At 41.5% G+C, this 22,394-nt stretch overlaps 1 protein-coding gene across 9 annotated transcripts in view; it reads left to right on the top strand.

Moving 5' to 3' along the window:
* LOC132396924 (zinc finger CW-type PWWP domain protein 1-like) overlaps window positions 1-22,394 on the top strand; it is a 194,274-nt gene that overhangs the window by 45,029 nt on the left and 126,851 nt on the right. For 6 of the 9 annotated variants that reach the window (XM_059975021.1, XM_059975024.1, XM_059975020.1 and 3 more), the window contains exons 4-5: window positions 2,761-3,095; window positions 5,655-5,733. In XM_059975021.1, coding sequence (XP_059831004.1) covers window positions 2,761-3,095; window positions 5,655-5,733 — 414 coding nt within the window. Of the gene's footprint in view, window positions 1-2,760; window positions 3,096-5,654; window positions 5,734-17,551; window positions 17,625-22,394 lie in introns of those variants that run through there. The other 3 variants (XM_059975028.1, XM_059975023.1, XM_059975026.1) reach the window with 2 other exon arrangements.

Raw genomic sequence — 22,394 nt, 5'->3', positions numbered from 1 at the left:
TTGCAGCTTGGGCAACTGCCGGTCTCCCATACAACCCTGCCCAGGCCTGCGCCCTGGAAACCTTCCAAGGCACAAATCCATGGTCTCGCGAAACTAACGGATGCCTAAATCCGAGATTAAATTGAAGACAGAATATCTGGACCTCATTAAATCTACAGTCAAAATCTTATTGCCATTCTATTCTTAACTTTGCAAAGTCGATCTTTTGAAAAAGGTGCAATTAAAACAGAGTGCCAAAACAGACTGTACATTTAAGAGTCGCCCCCAGTATCTTTCGCTCACATTAATTTCTAGATTGAACTGGATCCTTGATTCCTCACAGTCTGTCTGGTTCCGAAATAATAGCTCCTCGCTGACAATCAACACCCCAAGGATGTGTGCTTTAGCCCACTGTGTACTGTCTGTACACCCACAATTGCATGGTTAGGCACAGCTCAGATGCCAACTATATGTTTGCTGACTGTATAAGTAATTGTTGGCAGAATTTCAGAAGGTGCTAAGGAGGCATACAGGAGCAAGGTAGATCAACTGGTTGAGTGGTGTTGCAGCAACAAATTTGCACTGAACATCAGTAAGACCAAAGAACAATTTGGGGACTTCAGGAAGGGGAAGTGGAGGGAACACACACCCATTGTCATCGTGGAAACAAAAGTGGAAAGGGTGAGCAGTTTCAAGTTCCTGAGTGTCAACATCTCTGAGGATCTATCTTTGGCCCAACATATTGATACAATTACAAGAAGGCAAGACTGCAGCTATATTTCTTTAGGTGTTTGCGGAGAATTGGTATGTTACCAAAGACACAAATTTCTAGGGATGTACCATGGAGAACATTTTAACTGGTTGCATCACCGTCTGATATGGTGTTGGGGGAAGGGGGGCTACTGCATAAGAATGTAAATAGCTGCAAAAAGTTTTAAACTCAGCTCCATCACGGACACTAACCTCCTCAGCATTCAGGATATCTTCAAAAGACGATGCCTCAAAAAGGCGGCACCCATCATTAAGGACCCTCCTTCATCCAAGACATGCCCTGTTCTCATTGCTACCGTCAGGGAGGAGGTGCAGGAACCTGAAGACACACACTTAACAATTCAGGAGCAGCTTTTTCCCGCCTGCCATGAGATTCTGAATGGACATTGAACCCATGAGCCTTACCTTACTATTTTTTCTCTTTTTTTTGCACTACTTATTTACTTTAATTTTCTTTTTTATATATTTATTTTATATTTATTGTTTTTATTATATATTGCATTGCTGCGAAACAACAAATTTCACAACATACTGTATGATAATGATATTAAACCTTGATTCTAATTCTGAAGAACATACACAAGATAATTGAGTCTCTTTTCAATGAGATATGATTATGTAAACAACACAACTGTGCGTTCTATTGAACGGGAAGTGTTCCTGTGCCTTTAAATTTGTTACAGGTGTGAATATTTGAATTTAACATTTTGCAGAATCTTTTGGATCTTAGCTTACCCTCTTCCAATTTCTGTTGTTTTAAGGTACTGCCTTTGTCTTCCATAAGACTATAATAATTTATCTTGCTTCTTTTCTAATAACTATTTTATTGCACTTGACGCATGAGAGAAATGGTTCCTTTCAAAGTGATTTTCTGGCTAAAATCACCTAGCTTGGCATTGATCAGGAATCAGACCTCTGTTTGGGCTTGTAATTTCAGCTCACTTGAAGTATAGCTTAAGAGGTTTATTCACTAGTTCAGTACTATTTAAATACTGACTTTCTGTTTCAAGTAAGAAACAACTGTTAAAACTATTAATTAATATTTTCCAGAAGAGTTCTTGTTAAGTGTGCACTTAAAAATTAAAATAAGTTGCCAGATTAGATAAATTTATCCACTCCTATCTCATTTTATAAAATGAAGTTTAAATGAACTGTAGCTGTCTCACTGTCAGTAATTCATTATGGGTTAAAAACCATTTAAGTCACTGGGAGAAGTCACACAACCCATAAGTGACTGCATGGAAGCAGTAGGTATACATCGACATTTCAGATTGAGTGAATAGGAATCTTGACCTTAAGCATTGACATTCAGCTTTTGCTTCCACCAATACTGCTTAGCTTGCTGAGTTCTCCCAAAGTGCTGCCTTTGGTTCCAGATTCCATCATCTGCAGTCATTTATGGGTTGTGTGATGTAGAATAGACCTAAATAATAATGTTAATTGAACTGAAATACAGGGATCATAAAACAGAAAATGCTGAACACACTTGACAGGCCAGGTAAGTGTGAGAAGAGAAACTGTTAAACTGTTAAAGTTCTGGTGGAACTGTGCCGTCAGAGTCCTAGACAGTGAGTACCCTGACAATTCCCCCAGAATCCAAACTACTTTAAATCCAATTCTGCTGGAGAAAACTGCATCTTTGAACAAGGTTGTTTCTCTTTCCACGGATGTTGCTGAACATTTTGTTTTTATTTCAGATTTCTGACATCTGCAGATTTTTGATTTTCAATTATTGAAAAGCCGGGAGATATGACCTGTATCTCAATCATCCCAGGCAATGTCACCTGCTTTTAGTGCTATTCATGTCCAACTCAACCCCACTCTTGGTAACAGTATCATTTTTGCTTTCTAGCCTTCCAATTTTCCTGCCTGTGATTTTCTTGGAAATGTTTACACTTATCTGAACTGAGTGGGGATCCAGAGTACACAATGGTCTTGTCAGACTGTGTAGATTATTTTTCTAAGAATGATAAGAATATCAAGTCACAAAACTTTCTTTCTAATATTCAGGTATTGAGAAGGACATAAAGAAGGGCGGAAATCTTATACTCCAGACTGGGAAGGGCATCCTAAAACTGAAAAAGAAGAAAGAGGTGCGTGAGAATTCATCCACTGTGATTAAGGGCCAGAATGGAAAAAGCACAGGAAATCTGTGTTTAGAAATGGAAAGGAAAGGCCAGAAGAACTTTGCACTAAAAGGGAAATCTGTGCTAGAGCAGAAACTGGTCAAGACATGTCTTGATGAAGGGTATGTCAACAAACCAGGAAACATCAATAATATGAACACTGAAGAGAAGGCCAAACATAAGACCAAAAGTGTTGGACGCACAAATAAGCCAAATAAGGTGTGGTTCTGAAATATGCTACCTCAAACCTTAATTGATGAACTAAGTGTTATAATGAGTACTGATACTATTATGCCTGGCTGGAATACCATAAGATATAGGAGAAGAATTAGGCTATTTTGCCCATCAGGTCTGCGTCGCCATTTCATCATGGCTGATTCATTTTCCCTTTCAATCCTAATCTCCTGCCTTCTCTCCATATCTCTTCCTACCCTAACTAATCAAGAATCTATTAGTCTCTGCCTTAAAAATACCCAAGGACTTGGTCACACATCCACCTGTGGCAATAGGTTTCCCAGATACACCGTTCTCTGGCTAAAAAAAATTCCTACTCATTTCCATTTTAAAAGGACATTTACTTCTCTATTCTGAGGCTGTATCCTGTGGTCTTAGACTTCCCCGCTATAGGAAATATCCTCTCCATATTCACTCTATCGAATTCTTTCAACATTTGATAGGTTTCAATGAGGTCACCCCCCCCCACCCCCGTTCTTCTTAAATTCTAGTGAGTACAGTCCCAGAGCCATCAAACACTTCTCATATGACAAGCCTTTCAATCCTGGAGTCATTTATGTTTAAACTTGAACAATGACATTTATTTGTAGGTAAAGAAAAGTTTAAGATGTCGATGATCATGAAGACAGTGGTGCTAAGTGGAGGAAATAGTGAAAGACATGAAGTGACATTGCAGTATTTAAACATTTAATGAGTTAATTTTGGTTTCTATTGGATGTTGGAGCCTAATTTGAACTAAATAGAGTTTTCATATATGGGATTGTTACTCATTGTATGAAATTATTGCTTTAGAAATAGGATTAGTATTCCAGAGATCAACGTGGATGATCATAGACCACCACTATCTTTAGGTTCCCCTTCAGGTCGCATGAAGTCCTGACTTGGTAAAATGTTGCTGTTTCATCACTATTTAGAGTAAGTGCTGCAACTGTTTCTGGCCCTCCACCAAAGCATCTTCACCAGAAGGCTCAAAGTCACTTTCCCAAAGTAAATTAGGGGTGGGAACATACCTTGAAAAATCAATTTAAAAAAACTATAAAGATTGTTAATTCTTTTTGGCATATTTATGGAAGGTTCATTAATCGATCTAATGCCCCATACTTCTGTTCAACTCATTTCCTTTCAAGTTTCCACTGCTAATCGAACAGAATGTCTGATATCCAAAGCAAGAACAGAAAATACTATAAAAACCCAATAGGTCCAACCTAAGTATTGACTCTGTTTCTCTTCCCACAGACACAGCCTGATTTCAAGCAATATTTACTTTTGATGCAGTTGTTAAAAAAACATTTTGAAGTTTGATGCACATTTAGATTATTCTTAACCCTTTTTCCTCAACTCTTGACAATCTTTTACATGCATTTATAATTCATCTCTTGGTTTAATCATTCAAATTAGTCCTTAATTCATGAAAATCTAAAGACAATGTTGGAAGATTTGCAACTTCAGGCTGATTTCACCTTTTTGAGAAGCGGAGACTTGATTTATTTTCAAAAAGATAGCTGGAGAGTGGTATAAAATAGGGCCAAATCAGATGTGAGCGAGGCAAATTTCATGTTAAACAAAGAAAAAAGTTTAAAATGTAGAAATTTGTCCTTGGCCTCAATTGTTAGAAGTATGTACAAATATTGGCAACAGTTTGTCCTCAACATCCCAGATTCTGTTCCATACAGACCTGGAACTGAATGTCCCGAAGTAAATACAATACCTGGATGATGTTTTTAAATGTGCTTAATGCTGCCAGTAATGGAAGTTCAAAGTAACTTTATTGTCAAAGTACATATATGTCGCCAAATACAATCCTGAGATTCATTTTCTTGCGGGCATTCACATTAGATACAAAGAAACACAATGGGATCAATGAAAAACTATATCTAAAGATGAGCAAAAACCAATGTTCAAAAGACAGCAAATTGTGCAAATGCCAAAAGTAAAACAAAATAATGGTAATAAATAAGTAATACATAATATTGTGAACATGAGTTATAAAGTCCTTCAAAGTGAGTCTGTAGGTTGTGGAATCAGTTCAATGTTGGGGTGAATTATCTACGCTGGTTCAGGAGCCTAATTGTTAAGGAGTAACATCTGTTCCTGAATCTACTGGTGTTGGACCTAAGGCTCCTTTACCTCCTACCTGATGACAACAGTGAGAAGAGAGCATGGCCTAAAATGGTGAGGGCCCTTGATGATGGATGCTGTTTTCCTGTAATGGTACTCCTTGTAGATGTGTTCTCTTTGCATTTTCCTGATGTCTACCCATGAGCTGTCTCATCATTGTTTTGGTCAGTGTGGTGACTTTCTCTGTGTTGTCTCACTGGAGACTCTCTTGAGCCATCCCAGTGTCAATGTGGGTGCTCCCTCAGCATCTGAAGTGTTGGTCCCAGGGGTGTGCTGGTTGTTAAATGGGTTTTTACAATAGTTAATATTTTTGTATCAGTCGTCTGTTTTGTAGTTGCAGCTATACACTAATTATATTTAATCTTGTCCTTGCAAAATATTTTGTTGGATTATCTTCTAAATTGCTGAATTTGCTTGACTTTTCAGGAGATTCCAACGCTCAGTGACAGTCAATATGAAAAGCTCTTCCAGTCTGTTATAGACAAGACTCTAGAGGAATGCATAGGTATTTTACCAAGTTGTTAATTTGACTATCACCCAGACTTGTATCTCTTCTCATTCTCATTCATTCTTTCAAAGTTTAAAGTAAATTTTATGATCAAAGTACATATATGTCACAATATACAACCCTGAGATTTTCCCTGTGAGCATACTCAGCAAATTTATAGAATAGTAAATATAACAGGATTAATGAAAGATCAGGTAAAGTTTAGAAAACAAACTTTGCAAATGCAAATAGAAATGAATAGCAATAAATATCTAGAACATGAAATAACAAGATAAAGAGTCTTTAAAGTGAGATCATTAGTTGTGAGAACATCTCAATGGATGAGCAAGTGAATATAGTTATAACCTTTGTTCAAGAGCCTGATGGCTGAGGGTAGTAACTAGAGAAATGAGTCAGAATCACTTGTTGGCAAATGAGAAGTTCATTTTAAATAATTATATAATAGTGATAAATGAATCTTCAGAAATGAAACTTTCAGAAAAATGTCCATTTAGTTCACTAATATCCTAGTCCGATTATATGTGATTGTTTGCTCACCTATTATACTTGTGTCTCTCTTAGTGTGTGCTTTTAAAAATGCTTGTTTAATTATCGGGGTGTTTTGGGATTGGTAGAACTTGAAATCTATTCTAAAGTCAATTTTACCAAGCTACAATAGGTGTCTGTTTGGGGATAATCAAGATATCTTTGTGAAGTGATTGAGAAAAATTGTACAGTACACATGTATAAAGTTCATATTGTGGAAATGGAATTGTAACTGGTGACTTTTCACTGGACTTTGTCAGAAGATGAAATTCCTGTTTGGATGAAAGAAAACAAACAGAATAATGACAAATTCACTGTTGAAATTATATTCTAAAAATTATACATCAGTCCTCTATTTAGTTATGGAAGAAAAATTGGCAGACCTGTTTTTTTTGTTAGGAGAAGAATTTTATGACACAAATCCACCAGAAAGAATCAGAGTTAGCATCAGGTTGATTGTCACTGGCATATGTTGTGAGATTTGTCAACTTTGCAATGTACAATGCAATACATGATAAATATAGAAAAATCTGAATTACAGTAAATATATATATATAAATACATAGTTAAAATAAATAGTGCAAAAACAGAAAATTAAAAAAATAGGTAGTGTGCATGAGTTCAATATCCATTTTGAAATTGGATGGCAGAGGGGAAGAAGAATCATTGAGTGTGTACTTTCAGACTTATGTATCTCCTTCCTGATAGTAGCAATGAGATCAAGACATGTCCTGGGTGGTGGGGATCCTTGATGATGGAGCTGACGGATTTTACAACTCTCAACAGCTTGCTACAATCCTGTGCCGTTACCCTCCACCCTCTCCCCCCACCCCCATACCAGACAGTGATGCAGCCAGTTAGGATGCTCTCCTTGGTGCATCTGTAGTAGTTTTTGAGTGTTTTAGGTATTCCAAATTTCCTCAAACTGCTAATGAAATATAGTTGCTGTCTTGCCTTCCTCATAGCTACATTGGTATGTTGGAATCTGGTTTGGTCTTCAGAGATGTAGACACCCAGGAACTTGAAATCGCTCATTCTCTCCACTTCTGATCTTGTTTGTGGATTGGTTCGTGTTCCCATATCTTACCCTTTCTGAAGTCCACAGCTCTTTGGTCTTACTCATGTAGTGTGCAAGGTTTATATTGCAACATCATTCAACTGGCTGATAGATCTCACTCTTGTACGCCCTTGGGAGTAACAAGATTTAAATTTACACACACAAGATGCTGGTGGAACGCAGCAGGCCAGGCCGAGACCCTTCGTCAGGACTAACTGAAAGAAAAGATAGTAAGAGATTTGAAAGTAAGAGGGGGAGGGTGAAATCACCTCAGCAAGTTCCATGTATGCTGTGACGCTGAACTCTTCTTCCGCTGGCTCTGTCCTTGAGCCTACTTCTTCGAGAAGGACTGTCCCACCCCCACCAATGACCCCTTCTCCAGCCTTCAACCCTCCTCCTCTTCGTGGACACCCTGCTCTGGTCTTCTGCCTGCACTGGATCTCTTTATTGCTAACTGCTGACGGGACATCAACCATCTCGACTTCACCACACCTTGTTCCAATTCCAACCTCACTCCTTCCAAACACTCCGCACTCCCTCCGCACCGATCCCAACCTCACTATAAAACCCACTGTTGTAGTCTGGCGCACTGACCACTACCTTTTCCGAGGCACAGCAACAACTCGCTGATACCTCCTCTTATTTACCCTTTGATCATGACCCCACTAATGAGCACCAGGCCACTGTCTCCCTCACCATCACCAACCTTATCAGCTCTGAGGATCTCCCATCCACTGCCACCAACCTCATAGTTCCCACACCCCACACTTCCCGTTTCTACCTCCTACCCAGGATCCACAAACCTGCCGGTCCAGGTAAACCCATTGTCTTAGCTTGCTCCTGCCCCACCAAACTAATTTCTGCTTATATTGACACTGTTTTATCCCCCCTTGTTCAATCCCTTCCCACCTATGTTCGTGACACTTCTCATGCTTTGAATTTTTTCAATGATTTTAAGTTCCCTGCCCCCCCCCCCGCCTTGTTTTCACCATGGATGTCCAGTCCCTATATACCTCCATCCCCCGCTAGGAAGGTCTCAAAGCTCTCCGCTTCTTTTTGGATTCCAGACCTAACCAGTACCCCTCTACCACCACTCTCCTCCGTCTAGCAGAATTAGTCCTTACTCTCAATAATTTCTCTTTTGGTTCCTCCCACTTCCTCCAAACCAAGGGTGTAGCCATGGGCACCTGTATGGGTCCCAACTATGCCTGTCTTTTTGTTGGTTTTGTGGAACAGTCCATGTTCCAAGCCTATATGGGTATCCATCCCCCTCTTTTCCTTCGCTACATTGGTGGCTGCATTGGCGTTGCCTCCTACTCACATGCTGAGCTCGTTGACTTCATTAACTTTGCCTCTACCTTTCACCCTCCCTCAAATTTACTTGGTCTATTTCTGACACCTCCCTCCCCTTTCTTGATCTTTCTGTCTCCATCTCTGGAGACGGTTTATCTACTGATATCTACTATAAGCCTACTGACTCTCATAGCTACCTGGACTATTCCTCTTCCCACCCTGTCTCTTGCAAAAATGCCATCCCCTTCTTGCAATTCCTCCGTCTCTGCTGCATCTGCTCTCAGGATGAGGCTTTTCATTCCAGGACGAAGGGGGTGTCTTCCTTTTTTAAACAAAGAGGCTTCCCTTTCTCTACCATCAACTCTGCTCTCAAATGTATCTCTCCCATTTCACACACATCTGCTCTCACCCTATCCACCCGCCACCCCACTTCGGATAGGGTTCCCCTTGACCTCACCTACCACCCCACCAGTTTCTGAGTCCAACATATAATTCTCCATAACTTCCATAGAACCACAGAACATTACAGCACAGAAACAGGCCTTTTGGCCCTTCTTGGCTGTGCCAAACCATTTTTCTGCCTCGTCCCACTGACCTGCACCTGGACCATATCCCTCCATACACCTCTCATCCATGTACCTGTCCAAGTTTTTCTTAAAATGTTAAAAGTGAGCCTGCATTTACCACTTCATCTGGAAGCTCATTCCACACTCCCACCACTCTCTGTGTGAAGAAGCCCCCCCCCGCCCCGTAATGTTTCCTTTAAACTTTTCACCTTTAACCCATGTCCTCTGTTTTTTTTTCTCCCCTAGCCTCAGTGGAAAAAGCCTGTTTGCATTCACTCTATCTATACCCATCATAATTTTATATACCTCTAGCAAATCTCCCCTTATTCTTCTACGCTCCAGGGAATAAAGTCCTAACCTATTCAACCTTTCTCTGTAACTCAGGTTCTCAAATCCCATCAACATCCTTGTAAACCTTCTCTGCACTCTTTCAACCTTATTAGTATCCTTCCTGTAATTCAGTGACCAAAATTGCGCACAATACTCCAAATTCAGCCTCACCAATGCCTTATACAACCTCACTATAACACTCCAATGGGACCTCACTACTAAACACATCTTTCCCTCCACCCCCTCTTTCTGCTTTCCTCAAGATTTGCTCCCTACGCGACTCCCTTGTCCATTAGTCCCCCCCCCCCATCCCTTCCCACTGATCTCCCTCCTGGCACTTACCCTTGTAAGCGGAACAAGTGCTACACCTGCCCTTACACTTCCTCCCTCACCATCATTCAGGGTCCCAGATAGTTCTTCCAGGTGAGTTGGCTGGTGTGGTATACTGCATCTGGTACACCTAGTGCGGCCTTTTGTATATTGGTGAGACCTGGTGCAGACTGGGAGACCGTTTCGCTGAACACCTATGCGCTGTCCGCCAGAAAAAGCAGGATTTCCCAGTGTCCACACATTTTAATTCCACGTCCCATTCCCATTCTGATATGTCTATCCATGGCCTCCTCTACTGTCAAGATGAAGCCACACTAGGTTGGAGGAACAACACCTTATATACTGGCTGGGTAGCCTTCAACTTGATGGCATGAACATTGATTTCTCTAACTTCCATTAATGCCCCTGCTCTCCTTCTTACCCCATCCCTTATTTATTTACAAACGTATTCCCCCCCTTTCTTTCTCTCTAGGCCTCCCGTCCCATGATCCTTTCCCTTCTCCAGCTGTGTATTTCTTTTGCCAATCACCTTTCCAGCTCTTAGCTTCACCCCTCCCCCTCCTGTCTTCTCCTATCATTTCAGATTTCCCCCTCCCCCTCCTACTTTCAAATCTCTTACTATCTTTTCTTTAAGTTAGTCCTAACGAAGGGTCTCGGCCCAAAACGTCGACTGTACTTCTTCCTATAGATGCTGCCTGGCCTGCTGCATTCCACCAGCATTTTGTGTGTGTTGCTTGAATTTCCAGCATCTGCAGATTTCCTCGTGTTTGCGTGTTTAAATTTAATACAGAACAAAATTAGGACACAATTGTGGTGACCCACTTTCTAGCGCACTGGAACCGGCTCACAAAATGGCGCGCACTGGCAGAGAGGCCGGCCCCAAAAAGGGTGCCAGGCCTTCACCAGCAAGGGGAAAAGTCCTCACGCAGGAAGGGACTGTGAATAGGGGAGGGCGGAAACGGGAAGGCTTAAAAGCGAGGCTGCGAAGTTTGAATAAATCTTTTACGCAACTTCAACTCACCGTCTGCGTGTCATTATTCTAGCGCTGTGTATAGCACACCGCTACAATAGGTGACCCCGACGGCCCAAACCATATTTGGACCGAAGATGAACGACACCACATCTATTCATGCAGTTTCGTTAAAACTGCCAAGCTTCTGGACGCTGCAACCTCACCTATGGTTCCAACAAGCAGAAGCCCAATTCCACATTTGGCAGATAACCTCGGATTCCACACGTTACTACTACGTGGTGAGCTCCCTCGACCAGGAGACAACTGCCCAGGTTGAGGAGTTCATACAGGAGGACGGCAAATACACGGCATTCAAAGCCCTGCTCATAAGGACTTTTGGACTTTCACGGCGCGAGCGAGCTGCCCGCTTACTGCACCTGGGTGGTTTGGGAGACAGGTCACCTTCGGCATTAATGAATGAGATGCTGGCCCTGGCTGAAGGACACAAGCCCTGCCGCAGCAGTTCCACCCCACCTGCCGGCGTTTCAACCACAATCGTGGATATCGTGGGGCCCCTGCCAGTGTTGTGAGGAGCGTGGCACCTCCTAACTATCGTAGACCGGTTCACAAGATGGCCAGAGGCAGTCCCGCTCACCAACACCACCTCCGAATCCTGCGCCCAAGCACAACCTGGGTATCTTGCTTTGGTGTACCGGCCCACATTACCTCTGACAGAGGCGCCCAGTTCACCTCCAGCCTGTGGTCAGCTACGGCCAGCCTTTTGGGAGCACAGCTACACCACACAACTGCCTACCACCCACAATCGAACGGACTAGTGGAGCGTTTCCACCGTTACCTGAAGTTGGCTCTCATGGCCCACCTGAAAGGGCCTAACTGCGTGGACGAGCTTCCCTGGGTCCTGCTCGGAATCTGCACGGCGCCCAAAGAGGATCTGCACACCTCGACGGCCGAGTTGGTGTATGGCTCACCCCTGGTTGTCCCAGGAGAGTTCATACCAGCCCCAAGGGGGCAAGAGGAAGAACCCGCAGCAGTCCTGGACAGATTACGTACGTGAGAGGCTCGGTAACCTGGCCCCCATACCCACTTCACAGCATGGACAGAGCCCGACCTGTGTACCCAAAGGCCTGTAGCACTGTAAGTTTGTTTTTGTACGACGGGGCGGACATCGGGCACCGCTACAGCGGCCCTATGAGGGGCCATTTATGGTGCTCCGGAACAACGGGTCCACGTTTGTGCTGGACATTGGGGGGAAAGAGGAGGTTTTCACAGTGGACCAACTCAAACCGGCCAATGTGGACTTGGTGCAGCTGGTCGGAGCTCAGGCACCGCGGTGCAGAGGCAGACCTCCCAAAAAGAGACCGACTCAGACTGTGGACATTGGGGGGGGTTATGTGGTGATCCACTTTCCAGCGCAATCGAACTGCCCGGGGAGGGCGGAAACGGGAAGGCTTAAAAGCTAGGCTGCGAAGTTTGAATAAATCTTTTACGCAACTGCAACTCACTGTCTACGTGTCGTTATTCCAGCGCTGTGTGTAGCACACCGCTACACTATCAATATTACTGTGGTGCTATAAAACTATGTATCATTTCCTAATAGTTTTTGATGGAGGAATTCATCCAGTATGCGCATTCTTTTGATTGATTGTAAATAAACACAATCACCATAGACACCTAGTGTAGATAATGGACTGCCAAAGTTCAAGGTAAAATTTATTACCAGAATACATACATATCACCACATACAATCCTGAGATTCTTTCTCCTGTGACATACTCAGCAAATCTGTAGAATAGTAACTGTAAACAGGATCAATGAAAGAGCAATAGCATAGAAGACAACAAACTGTGCAAATGCAGATATAAACAAATAACAATAATTAATGAAAGCATGAAATAACAAGATAAAGAGTCCTTAAAGTGAGGTAATTGATAGTGGGAACATCTCAATAAATGAGTGTAGTTATCTTCTTTTGTTCAAGAGCCTGATGGTTGAGGGGTGGTAACTGTTCCTGAACTGGTGGTGCAAGTCCTGAGGCTCTTGTACCTTCTACCTGATGGCAGCAGTGAGAAAAGGAGATGATCTGGGCGGTGAGAGTACAATGCTATTGATGATTGCATCCTCTAAATCCTAATTTTTATTGTAACATTCAAGATGATTGTTGGTACTTCGAATTCTTCGTAGTACCTAACTTGTTGAAGTGGTGAAATTGTTTCATTTCACTCTGGCCATATCTGGCATCTCCAAGCCTGAATGCTTTAAACCGCAGTGACAAAAGTAGTTCTGAATTCTTACTGCTTGTTTCTTGCCAACTGTCAGTGACAATGATCACTGTATTTTGAACAGAAACACATGCAATTAATGCTATTCAAATTCTGTTCACTGTGATCGCTTTGTTGTTAATGGTCACGTGACTGATGCCAATTAGAAACTGTTTGGCTAAAGTCTCCTGCCCCAATTAAATGGCAGTCTATGAAAGAAATGAAGGGAATGTTGGCTATTTTTTTGATTAGTTTCTGATCTTTAAGAGTTGTTCCACACAAGAGGCTGCCCTGATTAACTGATGGCCAAATTAACTGCAAGCCACTGTATATTTTCTTATGACAGACAAGGCGATTGTTCAGCCCATCAAGACTATGCCTGCTCTCAGAGCAGTTCTATTGGTTCTAATGGCCCACTTATTTTCCTATCATATGCCACTCAGTTCCATGCATTGTTTCATTTCACTCTACTAGGGACAATTTCCAGTGGCCAGTTGACTTACCAGCATGTCTTAGGAACGTGGGATAAAACAGGAGAAGCCCACACAGTCACAGGGAGAACATGCAAATTTCACCCTGACAGCACCAGAGATCATGATGGAAGCCAGGTCACTGGAACTGTGCTGCACCACTGTAGTCAATGGGTGAAACTGTTTAACACCAAAGAAAGATGTTCACATCAGTCCAGTCAACAGACACTAGGGGTCAAAATCAAACCTGTGTCAGCTTTAGCAGATGGAAACTGTTGGATCCTGATGTTTTTGCAATCTAAAATTTCTTCTGAACTCGAGTAAAAGGTAAAGCTTATTGCTTACAGTTTGCTAATGTTACAATAGCAAAGAAGAACAAGAAAGATAAAAGAAGAAATGTCAAGAGAACAAAGCAGAGAAGAGACTAAAAAGTAGTCATGGTATCCTCATACACATGCTAGAGATAACAAAATTTCATTGACAGCAATTAACCTATAAAATAGCTAGATTCATGTGGTGTGACACCTGCTACCAAAAACTAAAAAAGTTTCTTGAAAAATACAGAGGTAACGGTCCTGCAGTTATTGGAAGATTCACTGAACAATTTATGTATATAGGTGATTATACAAAAATACAAGTATTGGAAATTTACATTACAAGAAAAATAACAATTCTACACTCCAATCCAACAAAAAGATCCGCAAGGGTTATAGAAAAGTAGACTACCTTTCACCAATAAAACTTGTCTGCAATAACTGTTAACCATAGAAACATAGAAAACCTACAACACAATACAGGGCCTTCAGCCCACAAAGCTGTGCCGAATATGTCCTTACCTTAGAACTACCTAGGCTTACCCATAGCCTTCTATTTTTCTAAGCTCCATGTACCTATCCAGGAGTCTTTAAAAGACCCTATTGTTTCTGCCTTTACCACTGCTGCCAGTAGCCCATTCCACGCAATCACCACTCTCTGGGTAAAAAACTTACCCCTACATCTCCTCTGTACCTACTATCAAGCACCTTAACACTATGCCCTCTCATGCTAACCATTTCAGCCCTGATTATCCACATGATCAATGCCTCTCATTATCTTACACACCTATGTCAGGTCACCTCTCATCCTCTGTCGCTCCAAGAACAAAAGGCCGAGTTCACTCAACCAATTCTCATAAGGCATGCTCCCCAATCCAGGCAACATCCTTGTAAATCTCCTCTGCACCCTTTCTATGGTTTCCACGTCGTTCCTGTAGTGAGGCGACCAGAATTGGTCTTCTCATGGCCCCTTCTGGCTCTCCTAATTTCATTCTTAAGCTCCTTCCTGCTAGCCTTATAATCTTCTGGGTCTCTATCATACCTAGTTTTTTGAACCTTTCATCAGCTTTTCTTTTCTTCTTGGGTAGATTTACAACAGCCTTTGTACACCACGGTTCATGTACACTACCATCCTTTCCCTGTCTCAATGGAACGTATCTATGCAGAACCCCATGCAATTATCCCCTGAACATTTTCCACACTTCTTCTGTACGTTTCCCTGAGAACATCTGTTTCCAATTTATGCTTCCAAGTTCCTGTCTGATAGACTCATATTTCCCCTTACTCCAATTAAACGCTTTTCTAACATCTATTCCCATCCCTCTCCAATGCTATGGTAAAGGAGATAGAATTGAGATCACAATTTTCAAAATGCTCTCCCACTGAGAGATCTGACACCTGACCAGGTTCATTTCCCAATACCAGATCAAGTACAGCCTCTCCCCTTGTAGGCTTATCTACATATTGTATCAAGAAACCTTCTTGAACACACCTAACAAACTCCACCCCATCTAAACCCCTCGCTCTAGGGAGATGCAACTGGGGAAATTAAAATCTCCCACCACAACAACACTTATTATTACTCCTTTCCAGAATCTGTCTCCCTATCTCCTCCTCTATGTCCCTGTTACTATTGGGCGGTCTATAAAAAAACACCCAATAGAGTTATTGACCCCTTCCTATTCCTAACTTCCACCCAGATAACCCCTCCATGACTTCCTCCTTTTCTGCAGCCGTGAAACATCTAAAGCCTGGCACTTGAAGTAGCTATTCCTGCCCCTGCACCATCCAAGTCTCTGTAATGGCCACAACATCATAGCCCCAAGTGCTGATCCATGCTCAAAACTCATCTGTTTTGTTCATAATACTTCTCACATTAAAATAGACGCATCTCAAACCATTGGTCTGAGTGCGTCCCTTCTCTAACACCTGCCTAACCTCCCTTTTGTACTGTCTCCAAGCTTTCTCTATTTGTGAGCCAACCTCCCTTTTCTCCATCACTTCAGTTCGGTCCCCCCAGCAATTATAGTTAAACTCTTCACAATAACCTTTGCGAAACTCCCCGCCAGGATATTGGTCTCCTTCAGATTCAAGTGCAACCTGTCCGTTTTGTACAGGTCCCAACTGCCCCAGAAGAGGTTCCAATGATCCAGAAATCTGAATCTCTGCCCCCTGCTCCAATCCCTTGGCCACGCATTTATCCTCCACCTCATTCTATTCTGGAGATTACTACCTTTGAGGTCCTGCTTCTTAACTTCCTTCCTAAATCCCTGTAGTCTGTTTTCAGGACCTCCTCCTTTTTCCTACCAATGTTGTTGGTACCAATATGTACCACAACCTCTGGCTGTTCTCCTTCCCATTTCAAGATGATATGGATGCGATCAGAAACATCCTGGACCCTGGCACCTGGGAGGCAAACTATCATCCGTGTTTCTTTCCTGCGTGCACAGAATCGCCTATCTGATCCCCTGACTATAGAGTCCCCTATCACTGCTACCATCTTCTTTCCTTCCCTACCCTTCTGATTCACAGGGCCAGACTCTGTGCCAGAGGTGTGACCACTGTTGCTTCCCCCAGGTAGGCCGTCTATTTATTGTTAAGGGGGACAGCCACTGGGGTGCTCTTTAGCATTTGCTCAAAGGATGGTTATTTCTTAGTCATGGTAAGGAAAAACTTAGTTACCAAGAATCACATTCTACAAATCTTTATTAAGTGTCAAACACATCATTGTTGGAATTTTCTTTTCAGATACATATGTCACATTTAATGCCTGTGCCTCCTGTAAGGTTGGTGTTGAGCAGTCCTCCCAGTGAAGGTACTACCACAGGATTTAGACACAGTGATAATGAAGGAACTACAGTACATTTTGAAATCAGGATGGTATGTGACTTCGAGGGAGTTTGCTAAAATGATTATGATTCAAAGTGCCTTTGGCCCTTGCCCTTGGTTTGTGAGGTTCTGTTGAAATAGGGTATTCAAGCAACTTCTTAAAGGGCAATAAGGGTTGGACTGCTCCAGCCTGCAAAACCCTTGTCCCTTTAATGAATAAAATAAATTATAGATGGGACATACTATAGGTACAGTGCACTGGTGATGTAGGGAGTAGGGTATCAATCACTTAGGCTGCTTTGTTTGGGGTGATGGTGAGCTTGTTAGAGTTATTGGAGCTGTACTTATCCATATAAATAGTGTTCCATCATGGTAGATGGTTAACAGATTTGTGGATGTCAACAGATTCTATCCTGCTCTTGATGAGGTTGGTCCATTTGAATTTCCAGTTAATAGGGACCTACCAGGATGTTGATGTTGTGGAAACCTAACCTCCATGGTCAGGCCATCTTTTGCCAGACATGGTTTTTAACTGGCACTTTCTAGCACTAATATTTGTTTCACATTATTCTATGCCAGAACATTGCCTTAATCTTGCAGCATGATTTGTAAATGGAGTTGAATATAGAGCAATTATTAGCAAACATCCCCACAATAGGAAGACCATCATTGATGAAAACATTGGGAGTTATGCCCTGAAGAACTCCTGCAGTGATATCCTGGTGCTGGAATGACTAACTTCCAAATAACTACAGCCATCTCAGTATGAGATGAGTGTCTGACTCAATGTCCAGTAATCTCATGTTACCAGATTTCCATGATGTCACCCTTGGTCCATGTTGCCTCAATGATCATTCTCTCCTCACTTTTGAAATTCCAGGTTGTGATTACTATGTCCCCTTCTTGGAGATTCTAGAACAAGTGGACATAGCTTCAAGATAAGGTACAGCCATGTAAAAGCAAGATGCACGGAAATTTATTTTCACAGAAAGTGCTGAATCTCTGGAACTTTCTGCCCCTGAGAGTTGTGGAGGCTCGATCATTACAAGTGGACATTACAAGTAGATAAATATTTGAAAGATCAGTATGCCAAGGGCTATAAGGATCTGGCACAGAGAAGGCCTGGAGAAGATTAACTGAGATGAGCTTGAATAGTAGGGCAGAGGAGGGGCCAGGTGGTCTACTCTCACTTCTATTTTTTTGTGTTCTTGTGTGGTGGATTGGTCCTAATGAAATCAAACATGCTTGCCTCTGAGACAAGAAGGTAGTGGGAAACTTTAGAGGGAAGATCCAGTGCTGACCTACCAAGAGAAGATATCAAACAGAAGCTTGCTCTCCTCTTCAGTGGACAAGAGATCCTGTAAAAGGCAGCCATTCTGATTTTTTCATTGACTTGACTAATCTTTATCAGTGTAAGTGACGGAATGTAAGATGCTCCTTCCCTCTTGGTCATACTTGGGCAAGGTGATGCAACCCTTCCTCCCCCCCCCCCCCCCACCCCATTGAATCAGTGTCATGTAAAGCCATGGGGAGCTGGGGCTGGATGGTCGTATGAACAACTGGTGCAACCACTGACACCAGGCAGACAATCTCTGAAGAGTATTGATAATGGCTATGGATGGGCTCAGCCATCTTATAAAGACACTGCCCGGAAGAAGGCAATGGCAAAGTACTTCTGTAGAAAAATTTGCCGAGACCAATCATGGTCATGGGACCATGATTGTACACAACATACAACACGGTACATGAGGTGTGTAAAAAGGGCCCGGACAATCATCAGGGACTGCAGCCACTGCAATCTCAAAACTGTTTCAGCTGCTACCATCTGGCAAACGTTATCATAACAACAGGCTCCAGGACAGCTTCTTTCACCAGGCCATTGGATTTATCAATACATATTGATCTGATTATGTATCTGACTGTACATATATGTGTACAAAACAATTACGTATATTATTATAGTATACTATTGGGCAATGTCTTCCCACCTTTCCTCTCTTTATTGCTTATACATTGCGACAGAGATGCAACATAAAGATTTTTACTACCTTGGATGTAAGAAATAAAATAAATACAAATAATGATAATGATGGTGAATATTCATCATCCAGTACCACAAAAAGAACTGTTGATTGGATCAATGTAACTTTGCTACTTATGGGATATCTTGTGTACAGATTGGCTGCTGTGTTTCTCACATAACAACTAACTATGCATATATTTTAAAAATAGTTTCTCAGGATGTGATTAGTACTTACAAAACCAGCATTTCTTATGTGTCCCTGATTCCCTTGAGAGCTGGTGATGGCCTATCTTCATAAACCGTTGCAGTCCTCCTGACAAAGGAATTCCTAACGATTCCAGGATTTAGACCCAGTAACAACAAAGGTGTGATGCTATTATAGCACCAGTGACCCGGTTCAATTTTTACCACTGTTTGTAAGGAGTTTGTATGTTCTCCCTGTCAATGCATGGGTTTCCTCCCACATTTCACAAGTAAAGGTTAGGAGGTTAATTAGACACATGGATGACGCGTGTTCTTTGGGCTGGAAGGGCCTGTAACTGTGCTGTATCTCTAAATAAATATTTATGAGTCAGAGTGATGACCTTACCTGGTCCCTTAAATTCATCTTCCCTGAACAAGAAAGCATAGCAGCGCCTCCACTTCCTAAGGAGATTTGGGCAAGTGAGACTCTCTTCCCCCATCTTAACTGATTTTTACAGAAGCACCATTGAGGCAGTCCTGACTAGCTGCATCTGCAACTGGTATGGAAGCAGCAGAGCATCAGACCAAAAATAACTATAAAGGATTGTGAGAACAACCAAGAGGATTATAGGAGTTCCTACTATTCATTGGGAACATTTATCAGGAGTTCTGCGTACTTAGGGCCCTTAGTATTATCAAGAATCACACCCATCCATCTAGCATCTTCTTTGGCTTTCTACTATCAGGCAGGAGACTCTGATGCATAAAAAACCGGTCAGGATGGGAAACAGTTTCTTCCCTCTGTCCATTAGGCTTCTGAGTTCCCTGTTGCATTGGCTTCAAAGTGTCACTGGTTAATTTGTTCTGTACCTTACAATATTTAATTTATGCATTTTCATTTATTACCTATGCATGATTTATCTGTAGATTTTATCCTCATCTTCATAAGTTATTATGTGTTATGTGCTTTACATCCTGGTTTAGAGAAATGTCTTGTTTCTATGTACATTATATGGTTATATACTGTATGTTACATGTATGTAATTAAATGACAATTTAATAATATACATGTATAGTGTGACATGGAATAGTAGGATTGTTTCATCTGCTTACTGCCTGTAATTTTTTTGATGGTAGAGGTTGTGAGTTAGGGAGAGTATAGAGATGGAGTATAGAGTATGGAGCCAAGGTCAGGCTGCTCCGAATGACTGGAAGTAGTGTCTCACATGGTGCAATTCTGAAGCCAATTTTGATTAATGATTTAGAGAGCATGATGTTGAAATGTACAGTTGATGCCAAGATAGGAAATGACCCAGAAAAACTGTAAAAAAAGAAAGGGGGATGGGCTAAATATTTGAAAATACAACTCAGCATCAGTTTGTGGTTAATAATACAGCACAACTATAGTCTGAGTGGCAGTAAACCCAGTGCTTCAAATGAATAGAGACACTTGCGGGTTAATGACAGTACTAGATAAGTAAGAATATATTACGAAAAACAAATGGAACTTTGAGTTTTGTCCTTAAAGTGTAAAAGACATTGAATCTATCCAAAATTTTAATACGATTTTGACTGGAATGATGGGTTGTTAAAAAGGATATTTTTAGATTACAAAACAGAATTAATAAAATGGTGCTTGGTATGACAAAACAAAGCCAGAGATTGACATTTCAGAATGACTGGTCTTTATTTTAATTAAATAAATGAGATTACAAAGAATATGGTGAAAGTTATTTAAAAAATAGGTGGGTAAACAAAAGCCTGCTGGTTTAGACATAAAACATTGGATAAGTCAAGAGATGTGAAAAAGAGAACAAAAGAAGTTTACGTATGAAGCTGTGGAATTACTTCCAGATTAGAAAACAGCTCTAGCATTCAAAGTCAGAACGGAGAAGTGAATAGAGGCAAAAGATTTATGAACAAAGTGGGTAAATGTAAGAATTTTCTGTGCATAAATAATGAACACTGACATAGACTAGTTGGGTGAGAAGCCAATTTAAATGTGTAATTTCCGTGTATAGTGGTACTAGGGAATTTGAACCTTAAATCTTCTGTAGCAAACTTCTGAATATGATATCTAAGCTGGGCAGGATGTGACAACTGATACTTCCCAGGGATCTATTCTGGTGCTTCAGTTTTTCACAATATACGTTGATAACTTGGATGAGTGACGAGGTTTTTATATCCTAGTCTGCAGATGGCACTGTTAGGTACAGGAAATATTGTGAAGCAGAGCAGGATGTTATGACAGATGTAGAGGTTGGGCAAAAGCTTGACAGAAAAGAGTTTTTGGAAAGTTTGAGTTTGTGTAGTTTGAATCTATGAAATATAAATTGTAAAATTTTCTCAATGCTGAGAGACTGCTGGCTCACCAAGTATACAGCTCAGCAAAACCCGTGAACAGCTGCTGAAAGGAATTACCTAGGCAAATAGCTTCATCGTCAGACATTAGAAACTCAGAATCTGCTTTATTTTTATATGTATATGTGTGTGTCTATATCACACACATACATATATATGTACCTTTTGTATATCTGAAATAGTTTAATAAAGAAGTGGTGCAAAAACAGAAATAAAAAAGTGGTGAGGTCGTGTTCCTGGGCTCACTGCCCATTCAGAAATTGGATGACAGAGAGAAAGAAGCTGTTTCTGAATCATTGAGTGTGTGCCTTCAGGCTTCTGTACCTCCTTCCTAATGGTAGCAATGAGAACAAGGCGTGACCTAGATGATGGATGCTGCCTTGATGAACGGAACATAGAGTTTTAGGGTGGAATTACCAAACTTAGGGCTAAGGTAATGTGCCAAGATGCCAAAAATGGAAGAACATAAGAATTCTAGAAGTCTCAGAAGTAGGAAAGGAACAAGGCCTTAGAAAACTTGACATGGAAAATTGAAATGTTAAAACTGAGACAAAGTGGAGTGAGCAAGAGGGTTAATGGTGTGACAAGGCTGAGTGTGTTCAGTGTATGCATCTAATATCATATGGTGTGTTGTAATCATAGCACAGTTGGCTAACAAACAGCTAAGAAATATGCTGAGGATAGATCCAGAGGGAATTTCAGAGCCTGTATGGTTCAGCAAAGCACAGGACGAATAGGTGAGACTGGAGCAGCAGTTGGTGACCCAGCCCCTCAAACTTTTCCTGCCATTTAACATAATCATGACTGATCTGACCGAGAACTTCCTCATTCTCTCTTCTATCCCAGTTCCCCATTGCCCCCAATTCCCCAATCCTTAATGTCCTTAAATGATCTAGCCTCCACAATCATCCTGGGTAGAGAGTCACTGAGAGTCATCACCCTATGCAAGAATTAACATCTATGAATCCGTTTGGATGAGCATTGATTTAGGGTAAAAAGTCTTCCTGTCTTCCTGGGGTGAAATTTATCAGCATTTCTCAGTGTGCAATAAGGGAGTATACCACTAGAGGATGCTCTTATATGCAAAACAAACAAACTCAAGCAAATTTGGTGTTTAGCAAATGGGCCCAGAAATCGTAAAGCATC

The sequence above is a fragment of the Hypanus sabinus genome, chromosome 7 (genome assembly GCF_030144855.1).
Source record: "Hypanus sabinus isolate sHypSab1 chromosome 7, sHypSab1.hap1, whole genome shotgun sequence".
NCBI classification, from domain to species: domain Eukaryota; kingdom Metazoa; phylum Chordata; class Chondrichthyes; order Myliobatiformes; family Dasyatidae; genus Hypanus; species Hypanus sabinus.
The sequence above is the reverse complement of the archived record's forward strand: the minus strand, read 5'-3'. Positions and strand labels throughout refer to the sequence as shown.